Source organism: Borostomias antarcticus (genome assembly GCF_949987555.1).
Source record: "Borostomias antarcticus genome assembly, chromosome: 17".
Classification (NCBI taxonomy): domain Eukaryota; kingdom Metazoa; phylum Chordata; class Actinopteri; order Stomiiformes; family Stomiidae; genus Borostomias; species Borostomias antarcticus.
Genome location: NC_140250.1, coordinates 1125596 through 1146038, shown reverse-complemented (window position 1 = coordinate 1146038; position 20443 = coordinate 1125596). Strand labels below are relative to the sequence as shown.

Below are 20443 nucleotides of genomic sequence, written 5' to 3'. Positions count from 1 at the left end.
GTTTTTTGGGGGGTATACTGACCCCCTCTCTCTCCCCGCCCCGCCCCCTCAGATCAGCCTGGCGTGGCCGGTCATCTACCTGCTGTTCTGGGCCTTCCTGCTGATCTTCTCCCTCTACTCCGAACCCGTGGTCTGTGGCATCGGCCTGGCCATCATGCTGACCGGCGTGCCCGTCTACTTCCTGGGCGTCTACTGGGACAACAAGCCGCAGTGGGTCGACGCCTTCGTCGGTAGGTCACGCCGGCCGCACGCCGTCGGGCGCCGGTCCCCCGGGGTCCCGAACGCGCGAGACTCAACCGTTGGCGTGTGTCGTTGGCGTTGACGCCTCTCCTAACTCCCCCCCCCCCCCCCTACCCTCTGTCCCTACAGACAAGATGACGTACGTGGGCCAGAAGTTCTGCGTGGTGGTGTACCCGGCAGAGACGGCGAGCGTGGCGGACGCTGACGGCGAGGAGGCGGAGTCGAGGGCGGCCCTGTCGAAAGAGGGGGACGCAAAGGCGGACTGCTGAGGACGCGACGCCGACGCGGCTTCGCCCTTTTACGACACACACACACACTCGCACACACACACACACTCACAAAGTCACACACACTCACTGAGCTAGGCTTTTTTCAGGTGAATCACAGTAGCAGAGGTAGGCGCGTGCGCACACACACACACACACGCGCGCACGCCCGCCAACACACAAAGTCAAACACTTGTAGCGACACACACTGGGGTTCTTAACCAGGCGCGTCGGCTTGGGCGCCGCCGCCGCGCCACAGAGAATGAAATGAAATGAAAGGAGGATGAAAGAGGAGAAGGGGAAATGAAGGAAGGAGTGAAAAGACAACCGTCGGCCATCTTGTCCTCGCGTCTCGGTTCTGGTGCGGCCCCTGTGTGTTCGGCGAGCGTGACGTGTGTCAACTCGCCGCCATCACACAAACGAGCCTTTCATTTCCTCCTCCTCCTCCTCCTCCTCCTCCTCCTCCTCCTCCTCCTCCTCCTCCTCCTCCTCCTCCTCCACCACACATTCCCTACACACTCCTGCTGTAAGAGCGGCGTTGTTGAAGAACCCTCGCTGGGCAGTGGTGGATCTGTCTGCATGGTCTGTGTTTTATTGGTCTCTTGTCACGCGTTGTAAATATACCAAGTATTCTGTTTCTAGAACCGTCAAATTCAAATCAATTAATTTCATGTTGTCAGTACATTAAATGCTGTCTTATTTTTGAATAGCTACATTACTGGGATTCCAATTTTTCTTTTTTTGTTTTGGTAATTGTTATAATTGTTTATACCATGTGTCATTATTATCATTTCAGTCTCATATGATAGTTTCAGTGTTGTTTTTTTGGGGGGGGGTCTATTTTTCTACCCTTGCAACTGCGGAGGTATACATCTAAGAGCCATGGTGGAATCTGGCTATGTGCTTGTCTGGAGTACTGTACTATCCAGTTCCAGCTCTTTTTAATTGCCTTAATCATAATAGATCCATAATATACCTATGCGTAGGTATTGGTATAGTATTATTATTGACATTGAGAGATGATTAATGCTGGTATTTCTGAAGAAATACAATTTTCATGTTTAAGAAAACTAAACAAAGTGTCCGTTTTGAGATTTTACACCGACTCTGGCTTCATTTTAACCACAGAATCAGAAACAGAATCCATAAAAGACATTCAATCAGTTAACGTTGGTCTGCTGGACTAAAGACACATTCTAACAAGCTGACCACAGTCATACACACGTAGAGAACTCAGCTGATTGAGTACTTGATATGCAGACATACAAACTGCATCACAATAATGGCTGGTTTAAATACACACACACACACACACACACACACACACACACAACTTTACACACAGACACACACACACTGTTCGGTATGTAGAATAAGCTAAGTTAGTAGTGTTTTGGTGGCTTAGTGTCTATATAGTGTTATCAGTAATGGATTATGCAGTATTGTCGTAGGAAGAAATCTCTTACTGTATGTCTACTATTCAAACAAGTGATCTACAGAGTCAATTTAATAAGATAACAAAATAAGTATTATATATACTGTATATATATACATACATTTCCCACACACGTATAACCCTAAACCTCCCGCACACTCTAATCTCCGAGATATGATCCATCTTGGGTTGATTGTAATGGATACTGTAGATACATTAGATGGTGTGGCCCATCAGACCACAGCACCAAGTCACGTGACCCATCAGTCACGCTGTAGGACAGACGGACACACCCGTCTTCTAACCTGAAAACGGACTTCTCAGGACAACCACACTGCCTTCTCTACACTGCCAAACCCGCTGGACAATGAATGGACACTAAAGAGCTCTGTTAGAAGAGGAGTACTTCATGGCAAATCCTTTGAGGAATTAGTTCCCCGTCATTCACGGTACACACTAAAGAATGGGACGGATTCACATTCGCCTCGTCAGAATGCACAAGTGATAGAGTTTGACCCTCGGCACGCTCCGTACTGTAGCTCAAACTTCAGGCTCCAACGAGACGAGACGAGGGACATTCCGTCTAGGTTGCTGTTGGCAACGTAGTTGTACAGCAAGCCTCAGCCTGGGTATACCTGAGTCTAAGATGTCTGCAAGTGATGTGACACGGATGTGTTTTGTGCCTATATATATAAATATATATATATATATATATATATATATATATATATATAACAAATATGTAGTGTACCTATTAACGTTTCCTCCATGGAAAGGGTGAGCTGTCCTGTTGTGGGGAGTGATGCGCCCTCTTTGTCCACGCTGCCCCGTGACATCAGCTCTCATTTCATTATAACATTCACCTCAGAAATTACTTTATTTTTTTAATAACAGAAGTCATAGTACTGAACAATTGACAGAGCAGACACATTACACTACAGTGTGTTAGGGTTAGGTGGGGGCTTTCATCACAAGCTGAATGACCGACTATCAATTGTACATCACTGCCAGAGAATACCAGAGTTGTGGCATTTAAAATGCCCGTCTTTATCACAGGACATGTCAGTAGATATGTCTTTATCACAGGACATGTCAGTAGATATGTCTTTATCACAGGACATGTCAGTAGATATGTCTTTATCACAGGACATGTCAGTAGATATGTCTTTATCACAGGACATGTCAGTAGATATGTAATTGAGGCCTTGTCATTGGGCCAAAAGCACTGCCCAGCGGTCTGTGCCTTGACACACACACACACACACACACACACACACACACACACACACACACACACACACACGCGTTGATGGCACAGACCAAACAAGTTGTAGTTTCTAGTAGTAGCAACATTTTTGCTTGATCCAGAAACTAGATTACATGTGTTATGAGTTTTGTTTTTTAGTAGAATAGCAACACAACCTCACGAAATGTGAATGAATTCTTATAATTCCAGTCCGCGTCATTTGATTGTGACCCACAAGGGCAGAAAAGCAATATTCAATGATTGTTTCTCTGGAACATCATGAGTGCTGTTGTGTTTAGTCATTCCCATTAGGAGTCTCTCTGATATTTTTTGTGAGTTGTCATTATGACTGTACATACAGACGAATAGCTCAATAAATCTATATACTGAATGAAATGCTGATGAGTTTGTTTTGTTTCTTGTGGGGAGATGGAACAGTTAAGCAGTGTGAACGTTAGTTCTATTAATAACCATGAAACGTCACTTAATGGTAACTCGTTTTTTTAATGATAAACTAAATAATATGACCACAAAAAAAACATCTTTCTCACATTTTCACACACATATGTAAACATAACATCCTCATCAATCTGATGTTCTTAAAGGGGATGGACTGTTCTTAAAGGGGTGGGACTGCCTTAAGGGGGTTGGACTGGGAGAAGACGACATGGTTGGATATGACAATACCACAGGGGTGTTATGAAAAATCAGTACTTCATAAAATGGTGACACGATTCATGAAGACCATATTCTGGTGAGGACAGATTGCGTGAAGCCCGTGTAAAATGTCTGATTAAAGCTCTGCAGTGGCTGAGTGGATGGGAGCTATGGAAATAAAAACAATGTTTACTCATCTCCGTGGTGGAGTGTATTTCAGGGGAGGTGGGATGAAGTCATCCCCAGACGCACTGGTCTGAGGAAGAGGGGGTCAAACACAGGTCAAATACTTGAACATAATGATCATAGTGAGTTTGTTTCACCTCAGTTTGCACTTATGGGAATCCTTCCATGGTTGATTGTAATGGGTCACTATAACGGCCAGTCAAAATCAAGCGCAGACAACAATTTCACGCTGTTTCTGCGGACTGTAGAGTTTGACCCAGATCTGATCTGAGGTCAGTTCTTCCCTCTTGGGTGGGGTGGTGGGTGGACGACGGTGACTTCTACTAAGGCTGTTGACAGCGGTGTTACAAGGCAGACTGGTGGATTCTGGGACACCGGAGGACCTCCCCCCCTCTTAGTGCGAGGACCAGATGTAGAACAGAGCCCCCCTGGATCTTGTAGTCCGCTGCCGTCTTCTCGTCGTTCCTGAAGGGGACGAATAAATGGTAGAAAGGAAAGGAATGTTTATGTGGTAATTTGCACTCAAATAATTTACATTTTTCTCTCATGTCATCCCAGGTGATAAAATGTCTCCAAGACATCTTGAGAAACCCCAAGGCTCGCCTCAACAGGCTAGGCACACCCAGAGACACAGGTGTAGTTCTTCAAGGTAGATAGGTAGGTCACTTATAGACCTAGAAAAATAGGCTTTATATATAAATATAATGTATACATTACTACACACAGTGAATTGTGCATTGCTAGAGAGGACAGGGACAGCATGTAGACCAGTGATAAACTATAGTGATACACACAGGCTGTGTTCGGAATCGCTCCCTCGTTCCCTCACTCCCTATTCCCTATTAGGGTTCACTATGTAGTGAACTACCTAGGGAATGGTTTAAGGAGTATTCGGACACTACACCGAACGTCACAAAAATGCGTCGGTCATTCGTGTGATGCAGGCGGATGCGCCCTCGTGTAAACAAACAAGTCTAACAGGGAGCATTCACGCTGCAGGTTGAGATGTACTCAATCAGGTAGTATCGGATTTGCTTTTGTGTGTTCATTTTGAATGTTAAATCCCAAATAAAGTGTTGAAATTTAAATTCTAATCATGTGCATGTGTGGTTTTTCTACTTTGGTCCTGTCTATTAATTGCACAATGTAACGTTGGCTATAGCCGCGCTACCTAGCTAGCTATGAAGCGCACGATCAAGTAACATGTTTACAAACATTACATGTTTACGATTTAGCTCCGCAAGCTAGAGTTCCTTCAGTTTATACACGAAAGTTGCCGCCGCCATCCTCCGTTCACAGCCCTCTTCGCGAGATAAGTCAACTGCATTGCATTGTGGTATACCGGAGAAAATGTAGGGTACATGCACTGTACCCTGGAAATCAAGGTGACTTGTGGGTAATAAATAGTGGACTATATAGGGAACGAAAATTCCGTGGAGAATTCGGACACTACAAACAAAATGGCTGACGCCCTATATAGTGCACTATATAGTGAATAGGGAGCGATTCCGAACACAGCCCCAGACTGGGCGTCATGCTGCATTAAAGTGAGATTGAGTTGGGAGTCAGGGTGACTGAGGTGGGAGTGAGACAGGGTGACTGAGGTGGGAGTGAGACAGGGTGACTGAGGTGGGAGTGAGACAGGGTGATTGAGGTGGGAGGGAGACAGGGTGACTGAGGTGGGAGGGAGACAGGGTGACTGAGGTGGGAGTGAGACAGGGTGATTGAGATGGGAGTGAGACAGGGTGACTGAGGTGGGAGTGAGACAGGGTGATTGAGGTGGGAGTGAGACAGGGTGACTGAGGTGGGAGTGAGACAGGGTGACTGAGGTGGGAGTGAGACAGGGTGACTGTCTTACATCTGCTTTCCGCTGTAGATCAGTCTCTGTTGCTGGGGAGGAATGCCCTCCTTCTCCTCCACCCTCTCCTTGATTCGCTCCACCTGACACACACATCATCACAATGAATGACTGGGCATTTTGACAGAGAGAGAGACACAGAGAGAGAGAGAGAGAGAGAGAGAGAGAGAGAGACTCACACAGGCACGCACTCACACAAACTCACACAGAGACACACACACACTCACAGAGACACTCACAGAGACAGACATACTCATAGAGACACAATTTGTCATGTATCTGCAATCTCTTCTCTTTCACTCTCCCTCTCGTTCTCTCTCACACACACACACACACACACACACACACACACACACACACACACACACACAAGCACCCTCCCACCGGGCAAGACAGCGTATATAGTTAACTTGACAACATTTTAAGCATTAAGTACGATAAGAAAGCAACTTACTTTATCCGTGGGCTCTATGTCAATCTCAATCTCCTTTCCAGTGAGTGTCTGTTAATGGGAACGGAGAGCAGATGTGTCAAGAGGGTAAGGGAACTTCGCTAGATGCAAATAACAGTGCATAAATAAAGATACTGGTAGGCTAAATATTTATATTCCCAAAGGCTACTAAAAGCTGCTTTGAAAGGCAAAACAAATGGGCCTTAACGTTATCCTACGGTAGCCTAACGTTTGGCTTTTTACAAAGCTAAGTAAAACTTACCTTTACTTTAATCAACATAGTGACTTATTTTGCTTTTAAAACATTAAATACAAAATAATATATCTAAGTATTATTGTTATAAAGCCTAAATAAAGCTCGCAACCTACACAGTAAAATTCCTACTACAGCGTTCCTCACAAAACTGAACTGATATTCTGGTGTTTCAGCGACAGTCTTCCCCACTCTCCCTTTGCTTGTAATAAAGAGGTTCCGCGACATCATTTCAGTTAATGTATGAGATTTGCAACATATGTGTGATAAATATGTCGAGATACTGAGCATATATGATCATTTAGCCTACATATTTACATATCTGAAATATCTCCTTTTTTTTTTTAATCAAAAGTTTGTTCTGCTACGCTCGGTGTAGTCGGTACATTTCACGACACTTTTCCAGGGACGTAAACCAAGTATTTTGTTTGTAGTCTTTTTGAGCCACTTCTACAGTGAAAGCAGAGTCAAACAACTACAAGAGTAACTTTGCAATAGAGATGCGCCACAATCATCCCTGTATTCGGTACGAGAAGCAGTGAAACAAGCCACCGTCTTGTCATATTTCCTAAAGGTAAGTAGATTATGCATCAGATGTGAAAATAAGTTTATATATCGGGCACAATTGTAGATCGATAGCTAATTATAACACTGCATAATGACCTTTGTGCTGTTTTGAACAGATTGTTCTTGCTAACTCTTCCATTTTGATCAATGACACTGGTATAGCGAGGCCCTGCTAGTGTGGCTGACGTTAGTATGACCTTAGTAACTACATTTTAAGAAACGCATTTTCTAGAAATCTGTAATGATTAACATGTACTCAGAAAACACGCCAAATTCAATTCTCAACCACGCCAATGAACAGCTCGTTATTGAATTGCGCACACATGTGAGTGCATGATGTGAGTAATAAATGAAGCTACTGTGTGTGTGTGTGTGTGTGTGTGTGTGTGTGTGTGTGTGTGTGTGTGTGTGTGTGTGTGTGCGTGCGTGTGTGAGTGTGTGAGTGTCTCACAGAGAGAGAGAGAGAGATGGCCCAGATAGCAAGCAGATGTGTAATGATTCTGGGCCATTTATGGGCCGGAACTAAGCCACAAGGGCCAGATCTGGCCTGTATATGGCCCAGTTCCGCTTGCTATCTGGGGGTGGGGGGGGTGGGGGGGTAAGAAACGTGTCTTATTTGCTGTGTCATCCCTACTCCCTATCAGCTCTCCAGAAGATCCCCTGTCGCAGTAACACAGCCGTATCCAGGATGCCTCGCATTGAGAATGACATCAAGCTGGACTTCAAAGACGTGCTGCTTCGTCCGAAACGGAGCACTCTGAAATCGCGTAGCGAGGTAGCTACTGTACCTACTGTACCTACTGTACCTGTCTGAATCGACCTATCGTGCATTGTGTACTATCTTCAGTTTACCAGCAGCACACCTCAAACGTGCACCTGGCTAATCTCAAATTCCAAGATAGACAGATGAACTACCATATAACTTACACCTATCCAATCTCCTTATTTCTCCACTGTTGCACAGAGCATAGGGAGGAGGCTGGTCTCGTAGACAGTTAAGCTCCAGATTTGGTTGTGGGCTAGGGAGAGGAGGGTTAGGGTTAGCAGTCTGAGTGCCCTTCTACAGGCCAGTCCTCAGGTACATGACCCCTGTCTTCCACACCCAGGTGGACCTGATGAGGAGCTACACCTTCAGGAACTCGAAGGGGAGCTACCGAGGCATCCCCATCATCGCCGCCAACATGGACACGGTCGGGACCTTCGAGATGGCGTTGGCCTTGCACGAGGTAAGTCAAACTTTATTTGCAAAGCTCATTTCATACACAGAGGCAACACAATGCGCTTTACAGAGAGCAATGGGAGGGTGGGCATAGGTCCCACCCCTACATATTCCAGACCTACAAATCACGTTTGACCTACACCATTGGTGTCAAACTCTGGCCCGCGGGCCTAATTTGGCCCGCAGTGTAATTATATTTGGCCCGCGAGGCAATACCAAATGACTACTAGAGCTGGCCCGCCAGTATTATACAGCGTATTCACCGCTAATACTACAAATCCCATAATGCTCTGCTGTGGTTTTGGCGCGTCAATCAAGACAGGACCCAGAAACGCCCTCTCTTCTGTGATAGTAGTCATAGCAATCTCATACTACAACTGTAACCGTGTTACCCCTTCTTTAAAATGGCGAAAAGAAAGGCAGAAAACAGAAGCTTTCTGGACAGGTGGGAGGCAGAATATCTGTTTACATATGTAAAAGATAGACCTGTTTGCCTTGTTTGTGGAGCCAACGTGGCTATAACTAAGGAGTACAACATTAGACGACACTATGAAACGAAACACCACGACAAGTACAAGGACCTGGACATGATTCATTTATTATTGTTATTTTATTTTTAAATTTAATAGCCTGTGAAAAAAGTTTATTTTGATATTTAAATCAGAAGGCTGCAAATATAAAAGAGGCATACGATTTTTATTTAAATGTTATTTTATAAATGAATAACATTGATGTGTTTTTTATTTGAAATTCGATTTTGCATGTCTGCACTATTAAGTTATATATTGTATGGTAATAAGCGTTGCTTGTTCCATATTCAATGTTAAAGCAAAACTTGTTTGGGTCCATATTAAAATATTCATTTGTTCAATGTTGGCCCGCGACTTTGTTCAAGTTTTAAATTTTGGCCCACTGTGTATTTGAGTTTGACACCCCTGACCTACACAATCACGTTCAACCTGACGTGGTACATTTAGCAAAGGCAGATGCAATATCAAAGTCAGTCAATTGTATTTATATAGCCCATGTTCATACAAGCAAATGTAGCACACAGTGCTTTACAGAATAAATAAAAACATAGTTTATTAGTAGTTGAATTAAGAAAAGTAAAATAAGAAAATAAAACAGGATGGAACATAATATGGTAAAAGAGAAATAGAAAATAAGAAACGGTAAAAAATTAAAAATGAGAATAAAATAATATTAAAATTGAGTAAAACTATGATAAAACATGATAAAAGCAAGATTAAAAACGTATGATTCTACCCGAGATCATGCAATGGATGATTCTAAGATGTCCTTCGTCCTCTCTCCCTCTCTCTGTCCCTCTCTCTCTCCCTCTCTCTCTCTCTCTCTCCCTCTCTCTCTCTCTCTCTCTCTCTCTCTCTCGCCTGTAGTTCACTCTCTTCACCGCCATTCACAAGCATTACTCTCTGGACGAGTGGAAGGAGTTTGCAACAAAGCATCCTGAGTGTGTGCAGGTAAAGTCCATACGTACGGCCTAGCGCGCTACACCAGGAAGTATCAACCTGACAGGAAGTATCAACCCAACAGCGCACTATTCAATATGTATTAACACCTCTATCACTCTCTCTCTCTCTGTATACCCCTCTGCCTCTCTCTCTCTTCTCACTCTCTCACTCTCCCTCTCACTCACTCTCTCTCTCTCTCTCTCTCTCTCTCCCTCTCACTCTATCTCTTCTCACTCTCTCTCTCTCTCCCTCTCTCCCCCTCTCTCTCTCTCTGTATACCCCTCTGCCACTCTCTCTCTCTTCTCACTCTCTCCCTCTCCCTCTCACTCTCTCTCACTCTCTCTCACTCTCCCTCTCACTCTCCCTCTCTCTCTCTCTCTCTCTCTCTCTCTCTCCCTCTCCCTCCCTCACTCTCACTCTCTATCTCTTCTCTCCCTCTCCCTCTCTCACTCTCTATCTCTTCTCTCTCTCTCTCTCTCTCTCTCAGAGTGTGGCGGTCAGTTCAGGGACGAGTGACGGGGACTTCGAGCGTCTGGGCGCGATCCTAGCAGCCGTGCCTCAGCTGCAGTACATCTGCGTGGACGTGGCCAACGGCTACTCGGAGCACTTTGTCCACTTCGTGAAGGACGTGCGGCAGAAATACCCGTCGCACACCATCATGGTAAAAACAAAATGGTCTTTAGTCGCCTCCGTCGTCGGGTGTCACTGTAGACGCACGTTATACACTTTCACCGAAGGCACTCGTTCTCCCTCATTCTTCTCCTCCTCCTCCTCTCTCTCTCTCTCTCTCACACACACACACACACACAAACACACACACACACACACACACGTTCAGACACTGAACATACCTCCGGAGGTTTCTTCTACGGTTACGCCTTTGTTATTAAGATGGCTGTCAGGTGTTGAATTGCGTCCTCTGTCCCTCAGGCGGGGAACGTGGTCACCGGAGAGATGGTGGAGGAGCTGATCCTGGCCGGCGCCGACATCATCAAAGTAGGCATCGGACCAGGTGAGCCGACAGCCGGGCCGCCCGGGGGGCTCCGGCATTTCGCTAGACGCTCGACGCACGGCAAACCGTGTGGTGGAGAAGTCTCTGATCACCCCCCCCCCCCTTTGTGTGTGTGTGTGTGTGTGTGTGTGTGTGCGCAGGGTCCGTATGCACCACCCGCAAGAAAACCGGGGTGGGCTACCCCCAGCTCAGCGCCGTGATCGAGTGCGCCGATGCCGCCCACGGTCTGGGAGGACACATCATCTCAGTGAGTGCACACTTGTGATCCGTACGGAATAAGACGCCTACAGAGACTAGAGGTATTAAAGTCTATCCTTTCAGCCACAGCAAATAGGGTGGCCAACTAGGGTTTACAAAGGGTTTATAAAGGGTTAATACACTCTGCAAGTTGCGTGTTTGTGCCGGTGGGGTCAGGGGGGCTGGTTACTGTAAGAGACGCCTTCCTTGAGTGGATATATGACCCTGAGAATGCCTCCTTTATCTGGCTGGTTCTGAGGGCCAGACAGTCCTCTGTTTTCTAAAACCTACATTCCTCTCTCTCTTTCTTTCTCTCTCTCTTACTTTCTCTCTCTCTTTCTTTCTCTCTTTCTTTCTCTTTCTCTCTCTCTCTCCCTCTCTCTCTTTCTTTCACTCTCTCTTTCTTTCTCTCTCTCTCTCCCTCTCTCTCTTTCTCTCTTTCCCTCTCTCTCTTTCTCTCTCTCTCCCTCTCTCTCTTTCTTTCTTTCTTTCTCTCTCTTTCTTTCTCTATCTCTTTATTTCTCCCTCTCTCTTTCTCTCTTTCCCTCTCTCTCTCTCTCTCTCTCATGCAGGATGGTGGATGCACGTGCCCAGGTGACGTCTCCAAGGCCTTCGGTGAGACTTGTTGCGTTTGATTCTAACTAACCCTAACCTGTGTGTGTCTGAGTCCGATTCTAACTAACCCTAACCTGTGTGTGTCTGAGTCCGATTCTAACTAACCCTAACCTGTGTGTGTCCGAGTCTGGTTCTAACTAACCCTAACCTGTGTGTGTCCGAGTCCTAACCTTCATGTCGTCGGGGTCCGACAGGCGCGGGGGCGGACTTCGTGATGCTGGGCGGAATGCTGGCGGGCCACTCGGAGAGCGGCGGCGAGACCATCGAGAAGAACGGGAAGAAGTACAAGCTGTTCTACGGCATGAGCTCCGACACCGCCATGAAGAGGCACGCGGGGGGCGTGGCCGAGTACAGGTCAGAGAGAGAGACCGCTCGCCCGGCTTTCGGGGCGGCTGACTATCGAAGGCTATGGGTGGTTGTTACAGGTCCTTTAAAATAGATTTTTTTTGGATTTTACACAGCTAGGAGGCGTGGCTCAGAGAGTCAAAGTATGACATCAGAGGGTTGAATGTGTTAAGTTTACAGATGGTGAGAATAGCTGCAATTCAGCACTCATAAAAGTGGCTCTTAAGATAGAGTTAAGAGTTAAGATAGGAACTGAGAGGGTTAAAGGACAATGCTCGTTTTTGACAACCTGGACCTTATTTACGACATATTATAAGACGTTTGACTCACCGAGATCACTTTGGTGTAGTTCGGAGGCATGTAGAATAAATTTAAAATCCAGCGCGAGCCAGTATATCAATGTAATGATCTTTAGAAACATCTTTAGACACGAAATAGCTTCCCCACTTGCTCCAGCATGCATGCGCACAGCGTGCTGGAGCAAGTGGGGAAGCTATTTCGTTTCGAAAGACGTTTCTAAAGATCATATTACAGAGGCATGTGAACAACCACAACAGGCCTACGCTCTATGTAAGCACAACTAGCGATTCATGAAGACAGATTGATGAAAACAACCGTTTCGCGGCAGAAAATAGATTTTTAGAATCTGCATTCTCGGTGCACCCACCACCGCCATTACATGGATATACTGGCTCGCGCTGGATTTTTAATTTCTTCTACATGCCTCCGAACTACACCAAAGTGATCTCAGTGAGTCAAACGTCTTATAATATGTCGTAAATAAGGTCCAGGTTGTCAAAAATGAGCATTGTTCTTTAAGAGTTAAGATAGGAACTGAGAGGGTTAAGAGTTAAGATAGGACCTGAGAGGGTTAAGAGTTAAGATAGGAACTGAGAGGGTTAAGAGTTAAGATAGGAACTGAGAGGGCATCTCCTTCGTGGAGAAGCAGAGGAGTGAACGTTGACTGGTACTATTGGTTCATAATAGTCCATGAGGCAGCCATGTATGACCGGTGAAAGTAGGGTCATGTGCTTGCTGCCCTACTTGTGTACTGTAGGCAGAGAGGCCGGGTCACGGAACCAGAACCCGGGTTACGTGGGTGTCCAACGGGCTTTCAAGGTGAGGAGTCGGGTCACTGAAACGTCTCTCCCTCTGTCCTTCCAGGGCGTCCGAGGGGAAGACCGTGGAGGTCGTCTACAAAGGGCCCGTGGAGGCGACAATGCGGGACGTCTTGGGCGGCGTGCGCTCCACCTGCACCTACGTGGGCGCGGCCAAGCTGAAGGAGCTGAGCCGTAGGACCACCTTCATCAGGGTCACCCAGCAGCTGAACACCGTCTTCGGCAACGACAGCTAGGGGCGAGGGCCCCAGGGGCCGGAGGAGAGGGCCCGTCGGCTCTGCTGCCTGACCTCTCTGCCTCTCTGTCACATGGATGCGGCCTGACCCCCCTCCCTCTCTCTCTCTCTGTCATATGGACGCTGTCTATGTGTCTCTCTCTCTCTCTCTCTCTCTGTCACATGGATGCTGTCTGTGTCTCTCTCCCTCTCTGTCACATGGATGCTGTCTCTCTCTCTTTCTCTCATATACGCACACACACACACACGCAGTTACATAAGAATACGTTTCTGAGACGGTGTTTCTAAACAAGGTCCAGTGCTGGTTTCACCTGTTGTTCTAATGCACTATCTAGGATATAATTAGATAAACTACTGTCTATCTGTCTACACGTTTGTTTGTTTTTAAAGGTTTTCTAAGTGCCATGCTCAATCATTCCCATTTTAATTCCAAAGGCCTTCTTTGCAGGTCTCTCTGTCCTGAGGTGATTCCTAAACGCTTCTTCTTAACTCTCGATCTCAAACTGCTTTTAAAACCTCACCGCCAAGCTGGAAAGCAACATGCCATTTACAGGATAAGCTGTATGTTGTTGTTTTTTTCAATAGAAATGTAACATTATTTGTAATAGCAGATTTACATTTTCAGAAATTCACTTTATCTTGCACTTGATGATTTGTTTTAAATGGGATATTCTATTCATATTTCCAGAGTTAGTTTCTTTATGGACCAAGTATTAGTATTAGAAGTTCTGAATACAACTGACAAGTACTGCAAGTTTCAATTCGCTAAACTTATGTCAGTTACAAATGATGGTCGTTTTTTTAACATTTCACTGGGTCACAGTAGATCCCTGGTAAGATCCCAAATGCAAATCAGTACTTCTACTTATATGTAACTTACTCTACTGTAGGTGATACGCAGTTGTCAGCTTTAAGATATAAGCCTTAAATATATCTATATCTGTTTTTCGCTGTCCATGCATCATTATGGTGTAATATAACTGACTGATGATTTCTGTGATGGCAGTTGGGTTGAGATTGGGATATTTATAATTATAAGAATGTTTCTCTGTTTCCATACATGTTGCACCTTGTCCACGTTGGACCTTGTCAACTTTTGAAAGTTGTTCAAGTTCGGCCAATAAAAAAGCATTCCCTATGATTTGCGTTTAAGTTGGTTTATTTAACATTTGAATATTGAAATGAAAGTCGCAGTAGAGATGCGTTCACATACTGTACATCTGCACACAATCATAAACTCACTGGCATCTAGATCCAAATAGGTCTGTTATGTACCACTAGAGGGAGGCAAAGTCCCCCTTCATGCACTCAACCTCAAAAATACTATGATTAGATTAGGTAGATCACAATGGCATACTGTTAATCCATCACAAATGCTTTGCACAATCATCCATGGTAATCCATCACAAATTACACAATCATCTATGTTCTTCAAAAGAGACCTGAGTTACCTTCTCAGAGACATACCATTATCAAAGACCCCAAATAGGAGAAATTCCTACTCAGTACTAGTGAAGAATACACATGAATATACACAATATATGTCATATCATCAATTCACACAAGCTCACAGAGGACCTCTGTGTATGCTGTACCCACAAGCCTTCCACAGCTACAGGGAGACCACTTAGAACTCACAGGATATGATGCGTACGACTCATACCCACCATATGATGGTGAATAACCACTATACCCTGAGCAATCAGTGATTTTGTTCTAGACGGTGAACCTTTCCACACGGGCATAGCCAGAGCTGCTCTGGTTGTTTTGGTCGTATGGTTGTAGCATCCGCTGTCCCCATGGTGACAAAGGGAGTCAGGTCGGGGGCCTCTAATTGGACTCCCTAATTGGACTCTAATTGAGCTCGGTCCTCTGGCAATGCTCGCCCCTAGAAGGACAGAGGCCGAGGGAATGTCCCAGACTACCTCTACGCAGTTTGGACGGGGAACTTTATCGACTCCGTTTGACCCTGAAACAGGGGTGACCTGAGGGCGGACTCTGCGTTCTCTCTTCGAGGAACTCCATGGCGACTTGTCCGCCGTGAAAACAGTCTGAGCATAGGACTGTGTGCCGAGAGAACTGAGCTGTGATTGGCTCAGCCTCTCCCGCTCTTGCTTCTCCCAGCTCTCCAGCGCGAGGCCTTCCCGCTCTTGTGGTGCGTTCGTTTCTAACTGGGAGGTGGCAAATTGCGACTTGCTAGGAATGATTAAATAAAACACCTCATGAACTCGCACTTCCTCGTCGCAAATTCGGATGTTTCTCAGCCCCCAGTTGCTCGAATGCACTAGATATAACTAGGTAACTGTGATATAATGGTATATAGATATAACTAGGTAACTGTGATATAATGGTATATAGATATAACTAGGTAACTGTGATATAATGGTATATAGATATAACTAGGTAACTGTGATATAATGGTATATAGATATAACTAGGTAACTGTGATATAATGGTATATAGATATAACTAGGTAACTGTGATATAATGGTATATAGATATAACTAGGTAACTGTGATATAATGGTATATAGATATAACTAGGTAACTGTGATATAATGGTATATAGATATAACTAGGTAACTGATATAATGGTATATAGCTGAATGCACACAGGTCGGAGGTAGGTATTTTGCCACTTGCCACTTCCGACCACAAACGAATGCACCATTACTTCTCCCAGGTCTCCAGCGCGAGGCCTTCCCGCTCTTGCTTCGAACAAGGCCGTCTGCGCAGCCGTTAGCTTTTCAACCAGCTCTCTGTGAGCGGTAAGGAAGGTCTTCCAGCTCTCTGTGAGCGGTAGGGAAGGTCTTCCAGCTCTCTGTGAGCGGTAGGGAAGGTCTAAGTTCCAGCTCTCTGTGAGCGGTAGGGAAGGTCTTCATGTTGTGGCGGTGATGCTCGTCCTCAATGGCGCAGGACACACACGCGATAGTGAGGTCGTCTAAGCAGTTGTACTAAACGAGCTTGCCGTGGTGGGGGCACTCGGTGACACCCTCAGGTGGGGCTCTGGGCTTGGAGAGAGGGTGTTTCTTCATCGCCGGGATGGTCAAGTGGTCCTGTAAATGCTGGACAACACATGGAGACCTCACACTTGACATAAGTCTTCTGTGCTGGTCTCCTGTCTTCGGTACACAAATCACAATAAATGATAACCTAACTTCCTGATCCCTGCCAACTGGAGCCTCGCAAACCTCAAGCATGGTTCTCTTTGTGTGGTTAACGTCCTTTTGTAGTTGTAGTTAACGTCGTTGTTCCTTCTCTAACGTTAGTTTCTCCCCAAAGTTGAGTATTATTTTGTCCGCCCTGTCCCTTCGCATGTAGTAGATCCAATGATGTCCGCCGAGCGAATTTCAAATGTTTTATCAAGACTTCAGTGCCATGGTGAGCGTTAGACTAATCTGTGTTTAGCGAAAAAATATTATTATTATTATTCCTTGCGTAGCATAAAATCCATCCTGGCCACTAGAGGCAGTCCCTATTTTCTCTAAATGCGTTGTAATAAATCAAGCAGATAGGTTATCCGTTGGGAATGTCTTGCTCCGTCCTGGATCCGTGTCCCTTCATCTTCTTACTAGTCGCTAATTAACGGTTTGTGTTCGCCTTTTTTGTCTGCAGACTGGATTAGCTAACTGAAAGCTATCTCTTTAACCAATTAAGTTGATGTTAGCTTTGAGTTTTAGCTGGATAAACATTGCATTTATTGATTAGGGAAGTGACGTTATAGTATCTGCCCTAGCCTACACGACACAGCGCCTGACTAGGTAACGATAAGTACTATAGCCTACAACGTTATTTGATTAGCTACAAATTCCATTTTTGTTTAATAATTAACTACGTCTTTCTATTCAATTAATTGTGCTAGTCTTTCTATTTAATTAATTGTGCTTTATTGGCATGGAAGTTCATGCCAAAGAGGTTTATTGCAGGGACAATTATGAGCACAGACATTAATGCAATCAAGCAGTAGCCCATGTAGCCTAGGCCTATAGTGCTGAGCAAGTCTTATTCACTCTTTCTCAGGTTGTGGAGACACAATGCTGTGTCTCCCACTGGTCACCGAGGACCGGAAGCTCATCTGGACGCGCTCGGAAGAGAAGACCCAGCAGCTGGGCGTGGCGGCAGAGTTGGCGCTCAAGGGGAGTTTCGATGCGTTCCCTTACCCGACCCTACCGGAGATGAGCGCCCTCGCCCTCCGCCACTCTCTGGTCCTGGACCAGGTCAGGGTGTGGTTCATGGTCCAGAGGCTCCACTACGGCATCAGCTGGAACGGCGAGGAGATCTGCGAGGTACGCGCCAAGCTGTGCGGGTCACAGCCAGCGGATGGAGGGGGCAGACAGAAGAAAACGACCAGAGAGAAAGAGAAGTCATCCTCTAGGGTGAATGAGGCGAAGGAGGAGGAGCAGCTGTCGTCCGGCTGCCCCTCTCAGACGAGCTTACGGCCCGAACTGGTGCCACTCAAGCTTGGACCCGGCCACCCCATTAAGCACACCCAGCTGTGGAACAGCTTCTGGCAAAACCAGACGCCCTCTAGAAAGGAACTCCTTCGCCTGCACAGGGAGACGGGCCTCAAGATGAAGATCATCTCCAAGTGGTTCACCAACCGCCGCTCCACAGCCCGCCGCCAGAAACCAGAGCCAGTGGAGATCCACGGCCAGCACTTGCCACTCCCCCCATCTCAGACGCAGGCTTGTGTCGGGGCGCCCTTGAATCACTCAGGCGGCGGTGGCGTTGACAAGGCGGTCGGCACCCTCAACCTGGCTGACGTCAAACCAGTGGTCAGTGGCTGTGACAGGCGGGCTGAGAAAGAACAGGAAACGCCGGTAGAAGCAGCCAATCGGGAGAGGACGCTCGGCATCCAGGGACGCGGCGCCGCCGCCACCTCAGACCAGACGGAGGAGAGAAGTGAAGCAGTCGTCGACGAGAAGCATCCAGTCACCAACGGCCACGGAGGACCTGACCCCACCCTGCACCTGAGCCCGACCAGCCCCGAGTTCCAGAAGGCGTGCAGAAGAATGATGGGCCCTCGCCTGAAGAAGAAGACCCTGGGCCAGGTGACGTTTCTCAGGCACACCTTTCTGACCAACCAGTGGCCCGACGTCGTAGAGTACAACGAGTTGGAAAGACTGACCGGGCTCCCGCGCCGCGACCTCACACAGTGGTTCGGGGACATGCGCTACCACATCAAGAAGTTCAAGGTGGGTTGGATGACCGCCACGGACCAGGAGAGGATCCTGGCCAAGGTCAGGGCGCAGAGTCGGAAGGAGCTCTGCCCAGGGGCACGGTCATAGCACCGGGATCGGTCATAGAGTCAGCACGGTTATCAGAGAGAGTGTTGTGTCTTCATCTAGTTCGTTCGCATGGTTTCTCTGCTGGTTTCTGGCAGCTGGCCTGGGCGTTTCCACATCCCCTTGGATAAACAGCCTTTCATGTTCTCCAACTACCATGATGGATTTCTATTTGTCAATAAATCTATTATGATATGAGCTTATTGTACAGTATGTTAATTATTTCTCTTAAGTTAATATGTTCTAAACATGCTCTCCTGTACTAGTGGTCCTGGGCTTGCAGTCTTCCTGGTGGAATACAGGCCCTGGAAGGTGGCTTTGACGTTTAGGGAGCCAAACACATCCTTAGGGTTCAGCCTGTTTGAGGTCAAAGGTCACCGGGCGATGTCGCTTCCTGTCGGGGGCTTGTTGTGAGCCTGTTTTTTAGGTGCCACCAACACACCCTGAGGGTTTGACCGTGACGTGACTTTAAAAATTGAGGATGTTGATCTTTTATATCTCACACTTGGTTGTAAGTTTGTGTGTGTACATTTTAAGTCCCATTGTGATGCACAGACCAAAATCCTCTAGTTCCTCCAGGGTCCCAGCCGTGACACCCTTCCTGGTCTCCCTGTTGTGGGTGCACACTCTGAACGGTCTCTGAGGGGGAGACCACACCCGCCTGGACACGGACCTGAGTGAAGAGGAGAGACCTACAGACTACTGAAGACACCGGGGGGTCTTTGCTGACTGTACGGGATGCAATGGGCTTAAAAACAGGAAGGACTTTAAAATTAAACTCACTGGTCTGAAAGACATGATTCACTGAAGTAGTCGGATGTCCATAGCTTTTATGTAGGCTATAACAACAGGGACTATAAAAATGGTCAATTTATGACTCTAAATTATAGGACCATGATTCTGTTATCAGTGTTGGCTACGTCTGTGGTGTATTGCTATCTAGATATGATTGAAGACATGTTTTGCAGTGCTAATGTAGCAAGCCTGAGCTGACCCCGAACAATAACACAAGAGAAAGACAAAGTATTAAAAAAGTCCCAATGTTTATTTAAAAGCTCATGAGCTCTAGTATAGCACTACTGGTTCACTTTGACTGGGCAGGTAGTTAGTCTGGAGAACTTTTGGCTGGATGTGACAAGAGACATGCTAAGTGCTAATGTTCACCATATAGGTGCAATAAAACAGGATTATCACAGCACACACGACTCAAACGGTTGCCTTGTTCACACTGCAGTCAAAAGTGGCTCAAATCCATTTTTGCTCATACAATATGTGACTGGGTTTATTTTTTCATGACAGCACAAATCACACAGAATCTGATATTTTTAAATCAGATTTGCAGCACTTTGGCTACGTTCACAATGCATGCCTTAGTGCTCAATTAGGCTTTATTTGGCCGTTCACACCCATGGTTCACACTGAGGTCCCGTTGCAAAACATCTAACATTTAGGCCTATCTGATTTAGGACCACACATGGAAGTGGAAATTCAAAGATCAGCAGATTTGTGCTGTTTACACTGTCATTAAAAAAAAGAAACATGAGTCACATATGAGCAAAAAAGTTTTTGGGCGACTTTTCTGCAGTGTGGAACTAGTCGGAGATCTGGTTTATTCATTTGGAACTCTCTAGAGGTGTGCTGTTGATATTGGCTAGTTCCCATACACGCAGAGACCGCCGGTCAAACCCTAACCCCAACCCTATACCTAAGACTAACCTTAACACTAAACCGAACCCTAACCTTACCC

The 20443-nt window shown here is 46.2% G+C and overlaps 3 protein-coding genes across 3 annotated transcripts; 2 read left to right on the top strand and 1 right to left on the bottom strand.

Annotated features, from left to right (window-relative positions):
* Positions 1-3722: 3722 nt before the first annotated feature.
* On the bottom strand, positions 3723-6741 carry LOC311320057 (ubiquitin-like protein NEDD8). The gene is made up of 4 exons (XM_084451705.1): positions 6602-6741; positions 6343-6390; positions 5889-5971; positions 3723-4495 (listed from the first exon to the last, which is right to left on the bottom strand). The coding sequence occupies exons 1-4, from the start codon at positions 6617-6619 to the stop codon at positions 4375-4377; spliced, it is 270 nt and encodes an 89-aa protein (XP_084307831.1). The 5' UTR covers positions 6620-6741; the 3' UTR covers positions 3723-4374.
* A 352-nt stretch (positions 6742-7093) lies between these two features.
* Positions 7094-14543, top strand: gmpr2 (guanosine monophosphate reductase 2). The gene is made up of 10 exons (XM_084452237.1): positions 7094-7166; positions 7804-7934; positions 8266-8385; positions 9776-9859; positions 10338-10511; positions 10781-10862; positions 11003-11109; positions 11672-11714; positions 11909-12068; positions 13224-14543. The coding sequence occupies exons 2-10, from the start codon at positions 7848-7850 to the stop codon at positions 13411-13413; spliced, it is 1047 nt and encodes a 348-aa protein (XP_084308363.1). The 5' UTR covers positions 7094-7166; positions 7804-7847; the 3' UTR covers positions 13414-14543.
* A 2902-nt stretch (positions 14544-17445) lies between these two features.
* On the top strand, positions 17446-18699 carry LOC311319910 (homeobox and leucine zipper protein Homez-like; the record flags this gene model as incomplete). The annotated part of the gene is made up of 1 exon (XM_084451540.1): positions 17446-18699. One exon carries the CDS (start codon positions 17446-17448, stop codon positions 18697-18699), a length of 1254 nt encoding a protein of 417 aa, XP_084307666.1.
* Between the last annotated feature and the right edge of the window lie 1744 nt (positions 18700-20443).

Coding starts and splice junctions, on each gene's coding strand:
- LOC311320057 (XM_084451705.1), bottom strand. Junction 5,972..6,342: donor ACATAGAGCCCACGGATAAA/GTAAGTTGCTTT, acceptor TGTGTGTGTCAG/GTGGAGCGAATCAAGGAGAG. Junction 4,496..5,888: donor ATCTACAGCGGAAAGCAGAT/GTAAGACAGTCA, acceptor CGTCCCCTTCAG/GAACGACGAGAAGACGGCAG.
- gmpr2 (XM_084452237.1), top strand. CDS start 7,848: ATGCCTCGCATTGAGAATGACATCAAGCTGGACTTCAAAGACGTGCTG. Junction 10,863..11,002: donor CAAAGTAGGCATCGGACCAG/GTGAGCCGACAG, acceptor GTGTGTGCGCAG/GGTCCGTATGCACCACCCGC. Junction 11,715..11,908: donor TGACGTCTCCAAGGCCTTCG/GTGAGACTTGTT, acceptor GGGGTCCGACAG/GCGCGGGGGCGGACTTCGTG.